The sequence below is a fragment of the Aythya fuligula genome, chromosome 9 (genome assembly GCF_009819795.1).
Source record: "Aythya fuligula isolate bAytFul2 chromosome 9, bAytFul2.pri, whole genome shotgun sequence".
Taxonomy (NCBI): Eukaryota; Metazoa; Chordata; class Aves; order Anseriformes; family Anatidae; genus Aythya; species Aythya fuligula.
Window position 1 is genome coordinate 24,107,541 of NC_045567.1, and position 21,346 is coordinate 24,128,886.

The 21,346-nt window shown below is 42.3% G+C and overlaps 2 protein-coding genes across 2 annotated transcripts; one reads left to right on the forward strand and one right to left on the reverse strand.

The window, feature by feature from the left end:
- Window positions 1–1,524: 1,524 nt before the first annotated feature.
- Window positions 1,525–10,832, forward strand: NMD3 (NMD3 ribosome export adaptor). Its single transcript, XM_032193586.1, has 15 exons — window positions 1,525–1,609; window positions 1,753–1,887; window positions 2,383–2,479; window positions 3,039–3,119; window positions 3,496–3,624; window positions 4,157–4,247; window positions 4,331–4,409; window positions 4,718–4,814; window positions 5,092–5,209; window positions 6,031–6,176; window positions 6,857–6,969; window positions 7,891–7,963; window positions 8,514–8,620; window positions 9,429–9,499; window positions 9,953–10,832. Exons 1-15 carry the CDS (start codon window positions 1,566–1,568, stop codon window positions 10,084–10,086), a joined length of 1,515 nt encoding a protein of 504 aa, XP_032049477.1. The 5' UTR covers window positions 1,525–1,565; the 3' UTR covers window positions 10,087–10,832.
- Window positions 10,833–18,022: 7,190 nt separating this feature from the next.
- Window positions 18,023–18,265, reverse strand: LOC116492307 (serine palmitoyltransferase small subunit B-like). Its single transcript, XM_032192875.1, has one exon. The coding sequence runs from the start codon at window positions 18,263–18,265 to the stop codon at window positions 18,023–18,025; it is 243 nt and encodes an 80-aa protein (XP_032048766.1).
- Between the last annotated feature and the right edge of the window lie 3,081 nt (window positions 18,266–21,346).

A 21,346-nucleotide genomic window follows, 5' to 3' on the forward strand; every position in this document is an offset into this window, starting at 1 on the left:
AATATACAGAAAATAAATGCCAACCTGCAAACATGCGTTAACATTTTGATAATTCAGTAAGGAACTCCTATCCAACAGGAATAGTTGTTTATTGCAAACCATGAATGGAATCTAACCCAAACAGTCTGTACAAACTGCTTTGATCATGTATTTCAGGGAGTTTGATTTGCTTTCCAAAATCTAACTGGTAGCATCCAGAAGTTTTTTACTTTGAATTTTGAAGAGTAAAATAGAAATATCAGAATGTCTAGCATTTACAATAACAGTTGCCAGTGTTGAAGGCAGAAAAGATACAGAAAAAGGAAGCTTAAATGTATGCCAAAGGCAAGCTGATGTACTACTACCCAAAAATAAAGGCAAAATGAAGAGTTGCTGCACAATATATTTCAGAATTATTTATTTATTAACTTTTTCCTTTAGAAATGATTAAAATGTACCACTGACACAAAACAGCAAAAGACAAAAAGTAGGAAACGAAATGTTGATTCAATAGTTTAGCCAGGAGAAACCACAATGTTATTTTTGTGCCACTCCTGAAGGTGGAATTTTCCGTTCTGACTAGACAAAAACAATTTGTCTGCTCGAAAAAAAATCACTTAATTAAACTGTTATTTGCAAGTGGCATACATATGCCAGCAAGTATAAAATGCATTTATCTGAAAACCAGAGAGTAGCAGCTCTCTATTTTCGTCTTTCTGAGCTGAGTGAAGTAGAAAGGCCTCCAGAGAGCTCCCCTGCATCCCACACGAGGGAGCAATGGAGACGTGTGTGGAAATCCCCATCAGGGAAGGCTCCTCACTCTCAGCTAATGTCTTTCCAATGAAGCCGTGCCAGTATATCTCCCTTCTCTGTATTCCAACATTTACTGTTTTGATAACTCAAGTTGGTGGTGGTGTGGGTTTTTTTCAGAACAAAACCTATAGCAGCGTTTTATGTGGCTGCACTAGTCCTAAACCGAGACATGGGATGCTTGAAGGAACCCCAGGCCCATGAAGGGGCTTCGGTGCCCTCTGCCCAGGGTCCCCTCTGACCCTGGCAGTGACTGCTGCTGCCCTTGCTCACACCTCACCCAATTTCCAAACTTGAGCCAAGAAAAAAAAAAACAATAATCAATGGGAAACGCCAAAATCTTTAATTTTCTTGGACCATAAAATATAGTGTAAACAGCGTAAATGCAATCTTCTTCTTAAGCTTCCCTCTCAAAAACACAGCAGTGGCTATTTCTCTGACTTCTTTCTTTATTTATTTATTTACAAAGCACAATGCGTTAGGGGCCGGACCGTGCCCCAGGCCCGGTGCCCCGACTTCTATGAGGGGAGCAGCCCGGGGCAGGGGGCGCTGCCGCCATCTTGCGGTGGGGGCCGCGGGGCAGGAGGGCGCTGCCGCCATCTTGTGGTGGGGGCTCCGGGGCGGGCAGGAGGACGCTGCCGCCATCTCGTGGTGGCGGCCCCGCCGGCCGCCCTCTCGCCGCTCTCCTCCCCTTCCGCCATCCCCCGGAAGCCGTCCCCGCCTCCTCCGCTCCGAGCCGGCTCCGGGCCGCGTGTGCTGGGCGCTGAGGCGGCGCCATGGAGTACATGGTGGGGCCGGCGGCCCACAGCCAGGGCAACATGTAAGCGGGGGGCGGGAGGGGCATGGGCGGGCTCCTGGGACAACGTTTTTATTTGAGGGGAAAACAAAAAAAATACCTGCGCGTACCTTCGGTGTGCGTTGGGGTTCAGTGTGTGGCTGACTTTTTTCCTTCTCATGTCGAAGCTTGTGCTGCCATTGCGGTGTGCCCATCCCGCCCAACCCGGCCAACATGTGCGTGGGCTGCCTGCGAGCACGCGTGGACATCACCGAGGGCATCCCCAAGCAGCTCACCCTCAGCTTCTGCAAGCAGTGCGAAAGGTGGGCACCTGCACCCCGACCTCCGGAGGTGGCACCCCCGGGGACCTGCCTCAGGGGCAAAGCAAACCAGCAGGGGAGCAGTGGTCTCCCTGCTCCGGGGGCTGTCACCCTCTGTGGTGTGTTTTCATCAACTCTGGTACAGCTTGGAGGGGATCTGTGGGTCGGTTGCACCGGTTTGGAGATGGTAGTGCAGCTGCAGGGTTAGCTTTCTTTTCTAGGCTGGTTAAATCGTCTTCATGGAAGTCTTTAATATGTGATTTAAGAATAATCGTATGAAGTTAGGGGCTCAGAGCAAAAAGTATACAAATTAATAATGATGGCAGTAAAAGTTTGCATGCTTGTGGAATGCATAAATCTTACTCTTTTGTGTAAGCAAAAGCTGTAGTTGCATAGCTGATACTGCAATTGAGAGCTTGGTAAATAATTGCGCATCTTTTGAGTGATTTAATTGTTTGAAGTAACATTATATATTGTAGCATGTTTTCTTTATTATAGATATCTTCAGCCTCCAGGAACTTGGATTCAGTGTGCCTTAGAATCAAGAGAGCTTCTTGCCCTGTGTCTTAAAAAAATCAAAGCTTCACTTAACAAGGTGGGCAGCCAACTGTGTGAGTATTTCACAGCATGTCTGTTAGCACTATGTGAAGTGAAGTCTAGCTGACTCATACAAGTGTCAATTCCCCCAGAGCAGTCATTAGTATTTGTGTAGAGTTTATTAACTGCTTTATAGTGAGCACAAGTAACGACGATCTGATCTCAGAACTCGGTACTGGAATTCTGGAATGTAAGGACAGGCTGTAAGAAAGAACTTCGAAGCAAACTGAGGAGGCTACTGCAGTACAGTTCTGTGGCCTAACAGCATGCAGTGACCTGCACTGTTGCTGTCATATAGATGAGAGATGAGCGTTAACTGAATTAAACATAATTAACTGAAAGAAACTAGTGTATTTTAGTGTACTTTAATTTTACATCATTAATTATTTATTTAGCATTATTAATTGGGTTTGGTATGCCAGCGTATGCTTTTTATAATAAGGTTATTCATTTTCTCAGTTAACTAAGGAACAACAAATTATACCATAAGCCTGTGTATTTTGGTAGTTAGAGCTGCTTGTTTTTAACACTGAGTCCTTGTTCATTCCCACTGGCAGGTCCGGCTGATTGATGCAGGCTTTATTTGGACTGAACCACATTCTAAGAGACTGAAGCTGAAAGTGACTGTTCAGAAAGAGGTAACAAAAGTAGAGCAATCTGCATGTAGCTTTTTTAAAGCTTGAATGGCAAACAGTATAGTTTTTATTGATGGTACTGCTTTTTAGTTTATCTGTTCGCTGGTAAAATCTAACATGTGTTTAATGCCTTCTGTTGAAAAAATGTTGACTTTGTTATGCCTAAAATTTGTCATTAAAGTGCTGTTCATCACAATTTGAAGAAGATACCTGCTGTCCCTGTAAAGTTGAGAAAACATTGCTGACATTTCTTACATAAGTATAGCTGTTGGTCATGCAGTTCTAGTATAATATGAAAGTTGCTTCAGAATGTTGTGGTAAACTAGTACTCTAGTCTCTTGACAGGACCGACGAGAAAATCTACACTTTTGTTTTGCAGGTGATAAATGGAGCGGTTCTTCAACAAGTATTTGTGGTGGAATATACGGTTCAGCCCCAAATGTGTGAAGACTGTCATCGAATTGAAGCTAAGGATTTCTGGAAAGCTGTAGTTCAAGTGAGGCAAAAGGTAGAGGCAAACTAATTTTCATTTGTTGATGGCAAAACAGTAACATGGAGAAATCTTTGGATGATTTTCTCAGGAAAAGATGTGCTTACACTTGCCCGCTGCCACAGTAATAGATTTAGTGATTGGTGTTTTTTTCCCCTACTGGTCTTAGTTTAAAAAAGCCTTTTCTGTTTTCTAGTATTATTTGCATATTCGCTTTTATGTGATGGCTTGCAGGCAGATCCTATGTGAATTTTTAAATATCCTTCTGTATTTTAAGGCAGTGTTAGAAACAATGGGACAGATTGTTTATAAATATTTAAATCTTTAAAGAAAACGTTATCTTTAGCAATCAGTTATACAAAAATAAGAAACAGAAGCTTTAAAGAATTTTTTATAAATAGAGCACATCTCTGAAGTCATTTTGATTATTTAGGGTAGCCTTTGGACTCTTCCTTTTCTTTTCACATAAATGTTTATTCTCCAGAGATACTGCATTTGCACTAGGTGGTTCTTAAACAACTTTGATAGATTTGTCTTGTCCTTGTTTTAGACTCTGCACAAAAAGACTTTCTTCTATTTGGAGCAGCTGATTTTAAAACACAAGCTTCATCAAAATACACTTCGCATCAAAGAAATCCATGGTAAGCGGGGTGGCTTGTTAATCTTCAGGGTAAATGTAATACGTGAAGTAGGTGTGCTCATCAAGGTTTTCTTTTCCTTTCAGATGGCCTGGATTTTTATTATTCTTCAAAGCAACAGGCCCAGAAGATGGTAGACTTCCTTCAGTGTACAGTTCCATCTAGGTACATCGCTTACATTTATTGCATTGAGTACCCAGAAGCTTCTTAGAATTGTCTGTTTCCTTTATTTTTAAAGAATCATGGAAGTGTAATGAAGCTGTATTCTGGCTAAAACAGGCAAAACCCTTTCTACAGAAGTCCTGTGTCTTCCATTTAGCCATTGTGAAGCTAACCTTTGTGCATCTTTCCACTGTCTTAGTGTATTGGTTGTTGATAGCATATGCTTTTGTTGCTGTCCGTTGTAGTGATTATTTTATGTCTCAAGTAATGTCGTTCTTGCCGCATGAAAGCTCTGTTTTTGTGTTTTGTAGATCTAAGTCATCCCAACGTTTGACCTCACATGATGTTCATAGTAATGTCTACAATTACAAAAGCACTTTCTCTGTGGAAATTGTTCCAATATGCAAGGTAGCTTCTTTCTGCTTCATCTCCAGAGGGTATTGTATGAAGTGGGTAGAGTTTGGTTTTGCTAAGGGAGGCAAGATTTATTGTGTGTGTAGGGGAATGGGGAGGGTCTACACACACCAAGCATCAAGCACAGGTAGCAGGTATCTTGAAGTTGTTGGGGGATGTTGGGTGGAGAATTGAAAATCTCAAGTTTAAAAATCTCTGTTTCGGCCTTCTCCAAAGACTTGCTTAAAAATTAAGGAAATGTGAGTGTAAACTATTTTCTGTTTGTGTGCAGGACAATGTTGTATGTCTGTCACCAAAACTGGCACAGAGTCTCGGTAATATGAGCCAGATCTGCGTGTGCATTAGAGTAACGAGTACTGTCCACCTCATTGATCCGAGCACTCTGCAGAGTAAGTTCTCTTTTTTTTTTTCTGTGCTATGCAGCGTGTGATTTTTTTCTGTTGTTGGCACAATCTATTTTTGGTTTCATGAAATCTTGTATTTTTACACCTTCGTGTTGTAAATGCATCTGTGCACTCACAGAATTGGAAATTTAACAGCAAACTGACACATAGCTCTTCCCTAAGCTTCATTTCCCAAGTATTCTAGGCAAAATGTGGAGGGTCAGTACTAGGTTCATGGGTGCTCTGGTGCTCTAAGCACTTAGATTTGTGAGAGGTGTGCTTCTAAAATTAGAAGACCTCCTTTTTTTCTTTTTTCCCCCACTGTAATTTCAGTTCTAGCTGTCTGGGTGCCACAGAAGCAGATGCTGTGATTAGATTTTGCTGCTGAGCTGGACTGTCCAGCTAGTTATACAGACTGCACTGTGTGCATGTGTATTTGGATGCTTTATATAGTAGGGGTGCATGAGTCTGAGTATACATGCTTGTAGTAGTGTGTGCATGTATCCTATATAAAGAAAAATACCTCTAATAAGGCTACGTCCCTTACTAGAGAAATTATTTTTGTGAATAAAAATCATCTGTGTTTCAGGCAGGTGATACGTGATTTGGCTGTCACAGATCATCAACTGCTCTCATAGTGAGAGTTTGCAGTCTGTGTCTTGTCCCAAATAGTTTGTTACCATTTAAAAAAAAAAAAAAAAAAAAAAAAAACTTGAACAGAATGCATTGCAGTTGCCTACATTTTGGTGAATGCTTTCTTTTAATTTCTCCGATGCGAGCTCTCTCTCCCTTGTGATTGCCATCCTGTTTTTTGGTTTGTTTTCCAGTTGCTGAAATTGATGGAAATACCTACTGGCGCTACCCTTTCAATAGCTTGTTCCACCCAAAACAGCTAGAGGAATTTATTGTTATGGATATCAATAGAGTTCAAGAAAGGAAGAAAGGTGCAGGTGCAGGGGCAAGATCAAACAAAGTAAGAGTTCGTTCCTCTGTGTTTAATTTCATGTGTTAGGCCTTCCTCTCCTCTCCATCCCCTCCTTCACTGAACATCAGTTTTGCATCATTCTATGTTAAAAAGCCAGATGTATGTCCTTCTGTCTTGCCACTTGCAAAAGCTCCTCTCAGGCAGTTGTGGACAGTGTTTTGTTTTGGAAATTGTGATGAGTTGGATGTTCCTTGAGTCCCACTTTTAGAATTTTGTATCAAACAGTTTAAACTCTACATTCTGTTATCATCATTGAAAGTATTGTCAGCTTTTCAGCTCTTCAATTACTGATTTCTTTGGTTGTTGAAGTGTAGAAGCATTGCTTTTTAATCAGAATCAATGGACTGGTGCCAAATGTTTGTGTTTTGTGTTTTTTTTTGTTTTTTTTTTCCTCAGGCAAAAGCTATATGTAATAGAAAGTTAGTAAGTGTGTTTTAAAAAAAAAAAGAAATAATTGAGTTCCCGCAAAAAGTGATTGCCATGCCCATTTCCTAAGCTTTGTAAAGATGAGAAATTAAGAGTAGGGAGCAATTTGTTGGATGCCTGTTGTAGAAGTACAAGCTTAATTACAATTGTAATTTAAACCAGCAATGTAGCAGTACAAATATTTCAACGGTACCGAAAGCTAAGCTGCATTTATTACAAGAGTTTATTTTTCATTCCTCAAGCACACGCTGGCTGAAGCCTGGGTACAGAAAACCTCGGAGTTGGATACAGATCATCAGTATTTCTGCTCTACTCACTTGGGACACATTCTAAATCCTGGAGACCTTGTCTTGGGGTCTGTTCTGTTTCTTGGTTTTATTTGAATGAGCTGTGCCATAGGAGTTAGCATTTGAGCCTTGCAGTAGGAATTCTGATGATGAATTTACATAGGAAGTATGAAAGGCTTTAAAGACTTTTGTCTGCTGTTGTGGAAGGGAAGTTTTGAATCTCTCAAGAGCAAGCACAGGAAAAAATACTGGCGCCTGATGACCTAACTCTTATTTGGTTGCTGGGAAGCAGGAATGGTTGTTTCGGTTCATACTGCTGGCCTGGATTCTTGCTTATATATTATCAAGAAAGTTGTTGGTTTTCTAGGTGAAATCAGCAAAAGGGGTAGAATCTTTCATTGTGGCCATGAAGAGATGATTCTAATACAATAAAACTTTTCTAGCAGAAATAATGCCAGGAAAAGGAGTGTTAGTAGTATGAGAGCTACAGCGTTGACTTCTAAAGTGCAGATAAGAACTGTTCAGACACAGATGAGAGGGATATTCAAAATGCTGGGCAAGGCCCAAGGAAGGGAAGGCGTATGGCCTTTTTGCTTGATAGTGAGTATTGTGTACAGCAGTGACAAATGGGAGATGTTTGTAAGATTAGGCCTGGACAGGGATGCTTAAACATGACTGAAGCCAGCAGAAGCTCAGGGATATTGTTACGCTGGTTCAGGAGGCTGCTGAGTGCAATGTGCTACTGAATTGGGGAACAGCAGCTTGTAAGAGTTACTCAGTTTCATCAGCTGTATATTGATGTGGATTTTTTCCTTGCTCTCTAATTTGGCAACATTTATCTTTCTTCAGAGCTGTAACTTGTATAACTTAGGCTCTATGGTGTTTAACACAAGCCTTAAATTAGCTTGTTAATACAAGCATATGATACCTTGAGTACAATCTTGTACATTCACATTAAAGGATGAACTAACTACCTGTTCTAATTTTAGATTCGACTTGGCCAACTGTAACTTGAATGATGAGTTTGTGAATAAGATGAACCCACACAGTATTCCCGACGTGGTAAGAACATCTTCTTTCTCTGTATAAAGTTCTTTGCGTTACTTAGGGGTATTAAGGCACATATAATAGTTTTGTAATGAACACACACGTTCCCTGGTGTTGAAGGAAGGAGATGTTAACATTGAAATTAGAAAAAAGTTTGATTTTGAGTACATGCTTTTTTAAGTGGTGTTTAAATAATGTAGTTTAACTTACCTTACTTGTTGCTGTTCAAATTACCATGCACTGTGTGGTGAAAACTGTATTATATCTCCAATCTGTGCCTCTTCGGACACAAAGGTTTCCAAATACTTTGGATTGAATTGAAAAATACTATACAAATTCTATACAAAGTTTTAGAGTGCCAGACTGGCTGTTGTGGGGTGTTCAGGGCAAAAGTACAGATCTCTTATGCTGCCTTGTGTTTGTTGGTAAGAACGAGTCTAACATTCATTCAGCTGATTTTACGGTTGCTCAAATGTAGACTCAGGTGGTGTTTTGGTTTGTTAAAGTGGGCCGTCAGTTCTGTTTAAGGTGCATGTGTGTAAATATTTGTTGGTTTTCTGTGTAGGTATTAATAAAGAAGAGCTATGACCGCGCCAAACGCCAGCATCGCAGAAACTGGAAACTGAAAGAGCTGGAAAGGGACAAAGAAGGCATGGATACAGATGATGAAAGGTTTGTTGTCTGCCATGAAGCTTTTCAGTCCTTTCTACCTAGGATACTGTGCCAAGTCTAGAAGTAACAGTTACCACTTCCTGCTGAAGATAACCCCCTGCAATGTAATGCCGTACTGACTGCTAGGGGGGCACAAGCAAATGCTGCTGGTTCTAGATGAGCACGATGATGGCTCACAGCACAGGTTGATCTCAGTGTTCTTTGAGGAGTATCTCTGCATTTTTCCCCTTTTCCTAGAGCAGGAAGTGCTTCAAGCATATGCACCTTATGCTTTTAAAGTGTTCTGTTGTGATTTCTATGTTTTCAGGGAAGATGGATACTGAGGCCAGTGGTAGGGGGCAAGGCACAAACTAAATCCTGAATCTTAAAGATAACCCTGCAAGTCTTTCAGGTTTACTGTTGCAAAATATTAAAAAACTATGTTATTTCAAGAAAAACCATGAGACAAACGATTAGAAGCATTGTGTCTGCTTTATGAAGCACTGTGAAGCGTTATGGCTGCTGTCTGTTTGGCTATGAAAACATCTTTGTGGCTGGTTTGTTCCATGGCATAGCTGAAAGAGCAAAAGGAGTTATTAAATAATGTCCAACCGAGTAGAAAAAATGAGGTAATTAGGTGTTGATAAGAGTTAAAAATTTGGAGAAAAAGCAGAAATAATGAGTTGGAAATGTTGGAATGCAATCAGAAGGCATGTCTAAAGAACTGCAGGCTGCAGTCATTCCTTGAGGCTTTGTTTCTTTGATTGTTTTATAAACTTGTGTAAACGCAAAGGAAAAGTTTAGTAAATATATGAAGCATCTTTTACAGACAATACCAAGACTTCCTTGAAGATCTTGAAGAAGATGAAACCATAAGGAAAAATGTCAACATTTACAGAAGTAAGGCTTTTTTAACTGTTTAATTGCATGTAACTTCATCATTACCATTTGAGCGAAGAGATTTTTGTTGAAGTTTTGCCTTTGGATCTTTGAACTGCTCATTCTTAGAGAAATGCAGTAATGTGGTGATAGCGTGTGGTATTTCCCATGCACTGCGTGATGCATACAGTGTTTTCTTGCCCTTCATATGGAGGTAAAAGCCTGTTTTCTTCCACACCCAAAACCTGTGCAGGATGAAAGATTTGATAAATAACTTGGCATCTTCCAAGAAGGCAAGCATTATTAGCCTTTGGAGTTCCTGGGTTTTAGGAGGGAGTTGTTTGCTTGTTTGTTTGTTTTTACTTCTTTGGGGTTGTTTAGTTGCTTTTGGTTTGTTTGTATTTTTTTGTTGGTGGTGGTGTTTTTTATTGCTTAGCTGTTCTTGTGTTGTTGTCTTTTTAATTGCTCTTGTAGATGCAGACATTCCAGTGGAGAGCGACACAGATGACGATGGTGCTCCACGGATCAGCCTGGCTGAAATGCTGGAGGATCTGCATATCTCCCAGGATGCCACTGGTGGGGAGGGAGCGAATATGATGACAGAATAAGAACGATGCATTAATCAATGCAATTAATACTCCCTTGGAGAGGAGAAAGTAAATAAGCAAACATTATGAACTGTGATCACGTGGGTGTGAAAAGTAACGTGATCTCTATCAGCGAACCCCTAAATCATGTTGCTGAACGAACACTTTATATATAAATTCTCTTGAGGATCAGCAGTTGCAGTTAAGTTCCTGTGCAAGCATTGCAGCATCAGCTCCACAAGTTCTTTGCACCTCTTGAGCACTTTCTCCTGCAGCTTCTGCAGGATAAAGACCAGTTCACTAACTGCAGGTTTATCCACTGGAAATAGCCCTTGTCTTAAGTGGAAGACACTTATCAAGGAAGAATATCCAGAGGGAGAGATTTTATTCTAGTTTGCTAGACTTTTATCCTTTATAAATTGCTTCCTTTTCTTCACCTGAAAAGGATTTTGTCATGTCTTAATCTTTTTGGCACAATGGGTTGAAGCCTTTTATGACAATGCTAGATTATTCCATGTAATATTTGGGGAAAGTTCAAGAATGTGTCTTTGGATCCTTTGATAAGAAGGCTCCAAATACACACGTTGTGTACACAAAAACAGTTCTTTTAAATTGTTTGAAGTTGCAGCCCAGAATCAGAAAAAAATGTGTCTTCTGTTAAATGGTAATGAATATTTTATTGTACTGTATTCCATGCCTGTATCAGTGGATTAAAAGCAGTTTTTAATTAGTAACACCCATTAACAACTATTAAAAGACTATACAGACTTCTTTGTTCTATCATTATTTATATAACTGTTAAGTTTATCTCTACTGTAAACCCAAAGAGAGCACAAGCAGGGTACTAGGACATGACATGCCGATTGTTCTGGTTTTAGTTTTCTGCAGGAGCAGCGTGCCAGAGAAGGCAAAGGTATTTTTTTTTTTGTAAAAGGTGGAGGTATGTTTAGTCATCAGTTCTTCATACTTTTTTTTTGATTATGTTTCACAATCTTGTAATCATCCATTTGTAAAGGGGAAAATGGAAATTTGGAAAGACAGTTTTGATGTAGGCATTGTTAGCAGCTCAGGCATTCCTTAGAATTGCCATCTTTTACTGTGCGTTTGTGTAACTAAGATCTCCTGCTTTCTCTCCCAGGAACTGTCTGTTTTGTTTTGTTTTCTACTACATAGAAAAGCAATTGAGAAAAATCCATTCAGTCGCTGAAAAGCAAAGGTACAGTTTATCTCATGACAGTAATTCAGTTCAGTATAAGGAAAGGCATGACATGTTTGGTTTTTTTTTCCTTTAAAAATGAGAATGCAGCTGCATCGCTAACCTGAATTATCACTACAATAACAATGTTTTATTATACAGATGGTGCTTGTAGCTACACCTGCCAGCAGCGTTGCTGGGGAAATGTAGATAATCGCAATTCCAGTGACCCCTGGGCCAAATATGTGGAAATGGAAGAACTTCAATTTGCAGCTTGTAGTCAGTGTGTTCGGTGTCTGGATGAGAGGTTGTGATTTTTCTGACAGATAAAAACGATCAATCCTTTCTCTCACATGCTGTGGTAGGAAGCTTCCTCTTCTTGGCAGATGGAGAGGGAGTTGTAATAAAAGTTTGTTTTAAACTGCGCTGTTTTGATCAACCCTTCTCCTTCCTCTCTAGTGTTTTCCTTCATAGTAGCCCTCAGTAATTTCAGATGTAACGCTGTCTTGTCTGTCAGCCTGTTTGTTGCTGGAGATGTCCCTCTTCTTTTTACCCCCATGATCTGTTACCAGTCTCGGTTTTCAGGCATCTTTCAGCAAGAGACTTGTATGGTAAGATGCCGTACTGGGGATGCAAAACAAACAAGTCATAAATCTCAGTCTATTGCTTGGCTTTTGTGCGTTTGTTTGCTAGCTAGTGACGCGTAGTAACAGCTCCCAGTGAGCGGGTAAGCTGTGTGTGTACTTGAAACCCAAGTTAATTCTAATTTTAGGTTCTCAAGTTTACAGCGTCCCTTTAACATTTCAACAGTTGGGAGCCAGAAGAGGCTCGGGTGGTGCACCAGCAAATGAAACGTGTGCCAAGATCTTCTCAGTGACACCGGATAAGTAATTTGACAAAAGGTACTTAACAGCAGCCTTTTCTCTGTTGTGAAGTTACCATGCATCTCCTAAAAATCCCTACCTGTGGATTAAGCCAGGGTTTAAAGGGAAAGCACCTTGTTTAATACAGTACAGATTTATGCATAGCAATGCAGGTATAAAAGGGTTGTTTAGAGCTGAAATAATTATATGGTGGTGAAGTCTGAAGTACGCTTGTCACACTTCAAAACACTTGCTACTTGTGGTAAGCTAGTAGTAATCCGAAGAGCAAGTACTTTCTAAAGTTGTATTTAAAAAAAAAAAAAAAAGCCTAGCCAGCTGAATAGGTTCTGTTTCAGCACAGAAGAGTTTTGTCCTTCAAAACAGCGAATGTGTTGTTTCAGAATTAATTATTTCTCAGTGAGAAACCAAATAAGGCTCCATACAGGCCCTTAGCCCTAACTTCCCCTGCTTAGAAATGGTGGGAAGGAATAGTTCCTTACGCTAAGGGAGTTTCATGTTTCCTCCCCCTGCTGAATTAACGATGGGAGGGAGGGAGACAGGGAAAATGAAAAACTACACCTAAACCTGGGGGTTTTAGAGCTGAATCTTAATTTTGTTTAACAGTAAATTACTTTGGGGGGGTTCAGTTCCCTTAGTGAACATGTTTCTGTGAGTACCTGATGTATTAACTACAATTCTAGATCATTTAAATGAAATGTCAAGTTCTACCAAAAAACAAATCCATTGTCATGAGAGCTGTTGCTCAGAATTTTGTAATGAGGAGCTACCAGAGGCTGTTGTTCCAGGCATGCAGATCCTATCAACACGCATGCAATAATAGTGCACCTGCTTAAGGGGCGGAATGAAAGCTGTCTCTATTTCTGGCTTTAAGGTGAAATTTACCTTTTTCCAGGAAGTCTGGCACTAATCCAGCCCTGAGAGAGCTGAAGCGCTGCATGGACAGTCTACAGAAAAGCTGAGGTATCTCACAAGTTACTGAGCTCACGCCTGTCAGCGCGTCACAGAAGGTTCACACATTTCTGTAGAAGTTGTAGAAAAGCTGCGATGTTCTTGTGATTAATGTGACAGTCCACCTGATGTCACTGTTCCTTCACGTTAATGGCCTGAAGGGCAGTAGTTTCAGCTGCTGGAAGGAAAAGGTGGCTATAAAGTCAGGAAAACTGGGTTCCGTTCTTGTCAATGCTGATGTAGTTTCTGTTAGGTTGTTTTAAATGCAAATGTTGTACCTTCAGGGAAAATAAGACAAGGCTTTGGTCTTGATGTTAAGGACTTGCTGCTGGTAACCTCTCCTGCTGGCAGATTCCCCTCCCTGCACTTCACCACAGCTGCTGACTTGAGCTGCGTGCTGCCAGAATAGCTCTCAACATGGGTGAGGTTCGTGTTGCTTTCAGAGCTCTTTTGGCAGTGTTTGCTGTAGCTCATTCCAAAACATAATTATGTAGCAAAGAATATTATTACTTTCAGAATTTACCTGTTTTTAAGTTTTCTGTATTTCACCTTCATCATAAGCTTAGGATGGGAACCTGGTTAAAGCAGGAAGAAGAGATGAGGTTTAAAACTTGGCAGGATCTCAGTTCCATGGTGAAAAACACAGCTTAATCAAGAAAGGTGTCTGCATAATTTGAATATTCAGCTTTATAAGATGAAACAATTACGTGTGACAACTTCTTATGTTGACTAAGATGCTTTAGCTGTGCTAAGGATTGGAAGGACGTGAAAGACCAAAACTAACCAGTGTTTAGTGACAAATTTTATAAGAGAAGGAAACTAGTTAAGCTGTAAATTATTTGGCAGGTTGTTTGTATACCGCTTAGCATGATGTGCCTTCATGTTACATAGGCTGTAATGATGGTGGTTAACACCTTCATTATTAATGTTAATTCATACCTTTTTATTGGGTGGACCTGAGATATAAAGGGCTGCAACTTTTAACCCATACCTCTCCTGAAAATAAGTTGTGCTCATGTAAGGCAGCTTGTCATATTTAAGCCAGCATGAATGCAGCAGAAGAGAAAGCCCTCAAAGACATTGTTTGAAGCACTAGGTTTGTTTTAGATTTTTTTTTCTTATAATATGAATATTGTATTCAAAACAATCCAGAATTAGGTCCTTTAGGAGTCTTGAATCCACCAAGGAGCAGAGATGTTCAAACACTTTGGTTTAGACAGCACTAGACACAGAGAGGAATGGAGGCAGAGCCCTGGCCTCCTTGGAGACACAATATCAGGACAACTTTCCCAATTTCAAGTTGTGTGTCACTTAGGGAAATACCTGGAAAAGTCTCTGTGTAGATACTCGTATATCGGAGACCTCATCCAGGACGACTACTATGAGGCTGTTGCACAAAGTACTTTGAGCTGAGCAGAAAAATTAGGCAGAAGGCTTCAGCCAGGCAGGAGTGACCAATTTCAGGTCGGCTTTGGAAAAGGAAGCAGGTTGTCTGTAAACCCAATGTTGTTCTAAACACACACGTGCAAGATGGAATATGTTCTGCGGGATGCAGAGGCCAGGAAGCGCTGACAAGTTCATCTTGGAAACAGGATTTTCAAGTCAGATAGCAGGCAGCGAAGATAACTCAAATTGCAGCCAGATGTGAGTAGCAGCATAGATAAAATGTGGATGTCAGAGTAGCAAAACCAATAAAAGTTAACAAGGGTCCCCAACTTATCTCAGGCCTCAAAAATTGTTAGAAGCAATCAGTAGCAGAGGAGATAATGTTCTGTGCAAAACAAAATCATTATCTTCATTGCCTGTAGGAATTTTAAACTATTTGTGTCTATAAAATAGGGATTACAGCTTTATGAGATGAGTTGTAAAAGTCCTACAGTAATAAACCTTCATAATGAGGAAGCTGCGCATCTACTATAACATCCTAGTTGTAACGACCAAACAGTTCACAGTGAACAGCCTGAGCTGTTTTACTTTAGCAGTTATTTATTATTTCGTTCTTTAGCTTCAACTCTTGCTGAACCAGTGTTGTTAAGTTGTATGATTTAAATGTAAGAGTCCTTTTAAAAAGTTGGTTAAGCACTGACGTGAACAGTGCTTCATGTCGTGCCCATGTTTCTTTCTAGGTCTGAACTATTCACAAAGATGGGAATGGAAAGGACATTAGAACACCGTATTGGGTAAATGAACTTAAATTAATGCTGCTTGTTTGTTTGAAGCCCACATTTGCGAATACAAAAATTAATTCCTTTTTTTGTCAGAAAGTCACTCAGCAAGTACACGTAGTACATACAAGTGCACGCTGTGGTTAGCAGCCCTGGGAGAAAGCAACGAGCGCCTCTCACTCTTGCATCTGCTGCTTAATAAAAACCTGCAAGCAGCATCTGCAAACACCCCGATCTTCTCCCGTGTGCACACACCCAACAGCTCAACCCCCAGTGACACTGGGAAAAAGGCGTGTGAAATGAGTGCCTCTCTCTCGCGTGGCACGCAGTGACGTGAAGGATTGGATATTTTCTCGTTAAGCACGCAACTGCTGTGACATTGATGTGTAGGAGATTAACCAGCCAGCCCCGCGCCTCAACAACAACCTCCCACTCATGCAGCTTGTGCGTGTGCAGAGCCAGGATAAATGATGTATGGGGTGCTGTGGCTGTTCTAACACACCCAAAGATGCCAGTGCCTGGTCCGGATCAAATCTGCACGGCCAGCTAAGCGTGCCTGGCTTTGGCACTAGCAAATGTGGAGCCGTGGCCTTACGCTGTCAGTGCAGCACCTCGGGCTGCTGCTCAGAGCACGGCTCCCAGGGGCAGCGTGCCCCAGCAGGTTGGCATTTGTGTTCGTGCTGTTTTGAAACAGATTGCAAAGCAGAGTTTGAAAATAATATTTAAATCCTATCCTGTAGTTAGGAGCCATAGTGACATGCCAGGAAAAGATCTGAATGAGTGAAATTATTGAGTATTCTTTTCTTTGTTTCCTTTTCTGGTTTTGGGGGCCTTCTGCCCTCTCCAGCTCACACATCCGAGCCCTCGGGGTTGTTGCTGTCACTGGACGGAGCAAACAGCTGAGCTGTCACTCGCAGCCAGCCAGGAGCCAGCCCCGAGGTAGGGTTGCAGCCTGCAACCAGGGCAGCTCCACAGCCCGTCCTGTGCCAGCTGTTGCAAAAGAGGCAGCGGGAGGTTCGGCAGCCACAGCAAACAGCCAGTGGGTTTGCGCTGGGAGGACAGGGAAAGGGCGGCAATAAACAAAACTCACAAACACGCCCAGCACAACTCCTGGCTCTTCAGCCTGATGCCAGGTTCCTTCATGTCAACAAATACTTCGGCTGTGTGTGTAGTTGTGCTGTAATTTAGGCATTTACGTGCTTACGTTAGGGGCTGACCGTTTTGAAACCAAAGGGTCGTCTTGACAAATGGTTTGATAATTGATGCGACTGAAACACTGCGTTCCCTTCTGTTCCTGAACCTCGCTAAAGGCACTACACGTCCTGTGCATGAGAGCTCTTAGGAGAAAATGCAAGAAATCTATCACTTTAGCCATTCTATTACTTTAATAAAACTTAAAATGGGATTATCAGCAGGAAGCGTTAAATAGGCTTGTTGTTTAAACAAACGTAGCTGGGATTGCCTACGTCCTGTCAAAAGTGTTGTAAGTTTAAACTCCTTTGCTTTCACAAATAAGCTGTTTTCATATCCTCCCTCATTTTCCCCTAATTATAAATTGGGAAAGTAACTGTACCTGGTGTTGAAATGACAAGTAATGTGATGAGTGTTTTAGTTTGTTTTGTCACAGTCTGTGACCAAATCTCGGTTCCTGAGTAATTTGATTGCCACTTCCTGGGAGCATCCTGCTCTCCTGAAGGAGAGGATATTCAAGGAGCAGCGCTGAGCTCAGAAGTTGGAGGGGAACTCACTTCAGTGCGGGTGGGAGCAGAGCTGGATTTTTGTCACCCTGTGTGTGCTCTGCCTGTTCTGTGGGGCTGATGCAGAGCACTGATCTGGTTCCCGATTTCATTGCGGTGGTGCCCCACCCCAACCAGCTCCTATGTCCCCCCTAACAAGCTGGCAGCACAGGCACATCGTGCTTCAAAGACGAAGGCATGGACTTGAAAGGGGCCGACTGTAGGATGCCCGGTATTTTACTTACAAAACCTGAACTCTCAGGAGCTCGTGTTCCAGGCACTATTCAACAGGAAGAGTGTAAAACATCCCCACCGCAACTGACCGTGTAGTTTAGTATTTCGCATATGAAACACGTGCTTTATCAGACTTCTAAAAGTAAAACAATTTTTTAAGTCCAAGAAGATCAAAATTTTATTTTAAATTTGTATGGAATTAACCCCCTTCATTTTCAATAAACCAGCTGTGTTGTTTACATAATGGTAACGAACCAGTCAAATAATTCACCGCTAAATAATTGAGGCAAACGGAATAAATACTAAGATCATCACATGTATATATACATACCAAGACTAGTTACATGGAAGCAGCTTATGGTTGTAAAATGTCATACAGAATCTTTCATGTATACATCTTTCCTATCAGGAAAGCTGTGGTGGACCAGACCAAATACATGTCGTGTGATTTCTGAAGGTGAAAACTCCATATCCAAGCAGCTCTCCCTGGAATAACAATATATGCAGCACAGCCGTTTCTGTACCAAACCCAGCTCCATAACTGCAGACAGTCTTTAAAACTGAAAGCTCTTTAAAAAGCAGTCAGTCAAATCATAAAATCAAGGACTGGTTGAAACAGTCTTGGCAAAATAACTTGTTGTCACAGAGTCCCAGAACACAGAAGAAAACTAAGAAATACTGCGGAGTAAAACAGTGTTTGCACACGCCCTGAACCTGTCTTTCTAAACAGAAACAGAGTGTTAAAAAAAAAAAAAACACTTCTTGGATCCAGAAGCAAGCGTCAGGTTGGCAGTGTTACTTCACGATAGAAACAGCGTTCTCGTGTTGGTTTCCAAGCAAGTGCAAGAAGAATTGGAAAGCCGTGCTAACGTGGACGGGGATAAAGAGGTAAGCAGTGTACGAGATCATCACCAGCATGGTGATGTTAAAAGTGTAGAAGAGCAGCTTTTCCCAGGGCTCCATGAGGTAGCTGCAGGTGATGAGCTCGAACTGGCAGTACAGCCAGTACAGATAGTACTTCATGCTCTTAAAATCCATCTTCGCCTTTGCGCAGCTGCTGGAAGGCTTCTCTATGGCAATAAAGGAGAGTTAGTAGAATAAAAACCTTTAAAAAGGGGGGAAAAAAAAAGAAGAAAAAAAAAACTTTGTATATATTTATATATGAATAAAATATGTCAAAAATGTATATGTATATAATATATTTTTATATATCTTTAAAATGAAGAAAAAAAGTCTGTCCTATAGGCTGCACCTCCATCCTATTCGGTTTGTTCAGACTGACCAGGTTTGGTAAATGATAATTTAAAACCCAAGAGAGCTGAAATCCCAAGACCACAAAGCACCTTAAAGCACAAAAGATGACACCAGATAGAGACAGCCTGCAGTGAGCCATTCTTTTACCCTGTCCCATAAAAAGCTCCCTTTGCATTTCTTTTGCCCTTTCTGCCTTCACTTCTAAGTCCCATGCAGACCACTGCACAATGGGAGCTGCACCAAGGAGACTCCGCAGACAGCTTCCCAGAAACTGGTTACCCAATAATTGCTACGGGTTCGTTCTCCAAACCAAGCTACTTTCATAACTTTGCCTTGAGCTGGATTATTTCAGACTGTTGAAGCAGCTTAATTCACAAAACGCTCATCCCTTTCTCTTCACCAGTCATGGATTCTGAGGGGGAGCTTGGTGGAGGTCTGGTTTCTGCCACTGCAGCTGGAATTTTAGGTCTAACTCTGCGGCTGTCACCAGAGGACAAACTGGAAGTGTGCAGAGTGCTGCACCTACAGGACTACAGCACCAAGCTGGGCACGGACCGTGCAGCTCCTGCTGCAGCAGAGGCTGGTACAAGAATAAGAACATAGACGTTTATTGTAAAGCTTTGTGTTCAGACTGATGCTAATCGTTATTCAGTGATACATCCAGTAGCTATGAGAGGAATACAGACCTGGGGAAGTGAAAGGAAATCGGGACTAGGTCGGTTACTGGTGCTTCACCTCACTCAATAAGAGGAGACAAAACAAAAGCTGCAATTCCCCACTTTTAAATTGGGAAGTTAGAACTTCTGGTGGTGTCATGAGAGCGGAAAAAATCTCATCCCACAGAAATTAGATCAAATTTCATAGATCCAGATAGAGATTTTATCCCAACATAAGCCACTTCTAAAGTTTTTAGAGAAGCTTTGCCTTTTTTTTTTCCATTTTACTCCCATAGTCTCTGCATTTCTTCCCCACAGGTGAGATAAACTAGGTAATGCTTCAGTAGTTAAGAATTGTTATTAACTACTTTTAGTAATATCCTTATTCTGTCAGCCACACTTTTACGCATTACAGGCAGTTTTTGCTCCACCAAATTACACTTAAGCCTCTTACCAAAGAAATGCATCACCAACCTACCTTAAGGAAAGGCTTTTCTTACAAAAAAAGGGCGCAGATTCTGCAAAATTAGGACTTACCCCTTCACCTCTCCCTGCTGCCAAAACGTTTGGATGCGAGCTGCTTCCCGACGCTCCTGCCTCCTGCAGCTGAGCGGCTGCCCCACACATGGAGCAGCAGAGACAATTACCTTTGATCCTCAATTACAGAGTGTGGCCTCCACACCCCGCCCCTCTCCACTCTTGCTGAAATCTCCTCTGGCCAAAGCTCTGCCTTATGCAACAAGGACACCCATCGCCTGGCTCGGCACCGCGCTCCAGGCAGCGTTCGTCTGACAATTTGGACGGAGTCAACGCTGAAGATCTGCGGGGAGGTAGGGACACGCCAGGCTGGAAGACACTTTTTAGGAGAATCAGCCCAAAATGTTCACAATTAGTGTTTTCCCTCGTTACGAATCTCAAAAACTCCACCTCTGCTCCTTGTGGGACCTCCCGAGGCAGCTGCCCCGGTTCCTACAAGGTGCAATTTGATGTCTGTGCAGAGCTGTGGTGTCAGAGTCACGGAGCCACAAAAATGCAGCTCAATTACCATGTCACAGGAAAGCCTCGGGTGAAGCCACCACCTCCTGCAGCCTCGGCTTGAAACCCCTTTCCGAGAGCCCCCAGCCCTCGCCGTGTCGGTGTCCCTCCTCCAGGCCTGCTCCGGGAGCAGCAGGGTGGCAGAAGACGGGGCCGAGATTTGGGTGAGGAAAGGCTCTAAGTTTGCCTTAAAAACGCTGCAGAATTAAACCAAGCCGTGAGTGCTCGAAGCATTTTAATGATCTAATTTGACAAGTAAATTAGGTAGAGATCTGCATAATACATTATGTTCCAAACTATCTGCCTGCAGTCAAATCATCTCCAAATATGAATCAGCTTCATTGGGGAAGAATATGCCACAAGCAAGGTTCGGGCATCCTTGCCGCACCTTCTTTCTTCCCTTAGCAAACAGCCTGGGCTGATCTGTTAGGAAATGCCGACCTGCTCCCACAGCCTTTTTATTTCCATGCTTTCCAACAAAATCAGGCTTTTTTATTCAAAACCTGCCCGGTTCGCACAGAAGTTTCAGCAGTGGTAAACCAGCGCCTCCGGCAGCGGTTCCGATGCCCCATCCCGGCAGCTATTTTCCCCCCAGACCTCCTCAGCTGGGTGTTGCAGCAGAGCACTGGGGGTGGCAGGAGGCATTTTTAGGATTTTCCCAAACACAACCCTGGAGCAGCACTGGCTGGCTCCCCGCAGCGTCCGCATTTTGTCAGGCCAGCGTCCTGCTCCATTTCGCTCACCCTCCGAAACAACGCAGCGAGCGGAGCCCTGGCTGGCTTCGCTTTGCCTCTCACAGCTCCACGACCATCAAAGTTTTCCCCCGAAGCCAGAAGCCGTGGAAGGGGTCGGTGGCGGTGCAGGAGCAGAGGCCTGCTCACAGCAATGAAATGTTCGGCTCAGCAGAATCCAGCCGTGACGTGATGCTGGAAGCACGGCGGTGCAGAGCCCCAGGCGCGCTCTCCTCCGTGCTTTCTGCGCAGCCACTCCTGCTGCTTCTCCCAGCTTCTACCCCGGGGGGGAACAGGAACTGGTGAATACCTTCCACAGCTCATAATCACGCGTATGGCTTCATTCAAAGTACAAAATGTGCCTGGAATGCCTACCTTTTGTGCCAGCATTAGCCTACACGCTTAAAGGTCCTTTTATCTCACAGAGAATAACTAGAAATAGC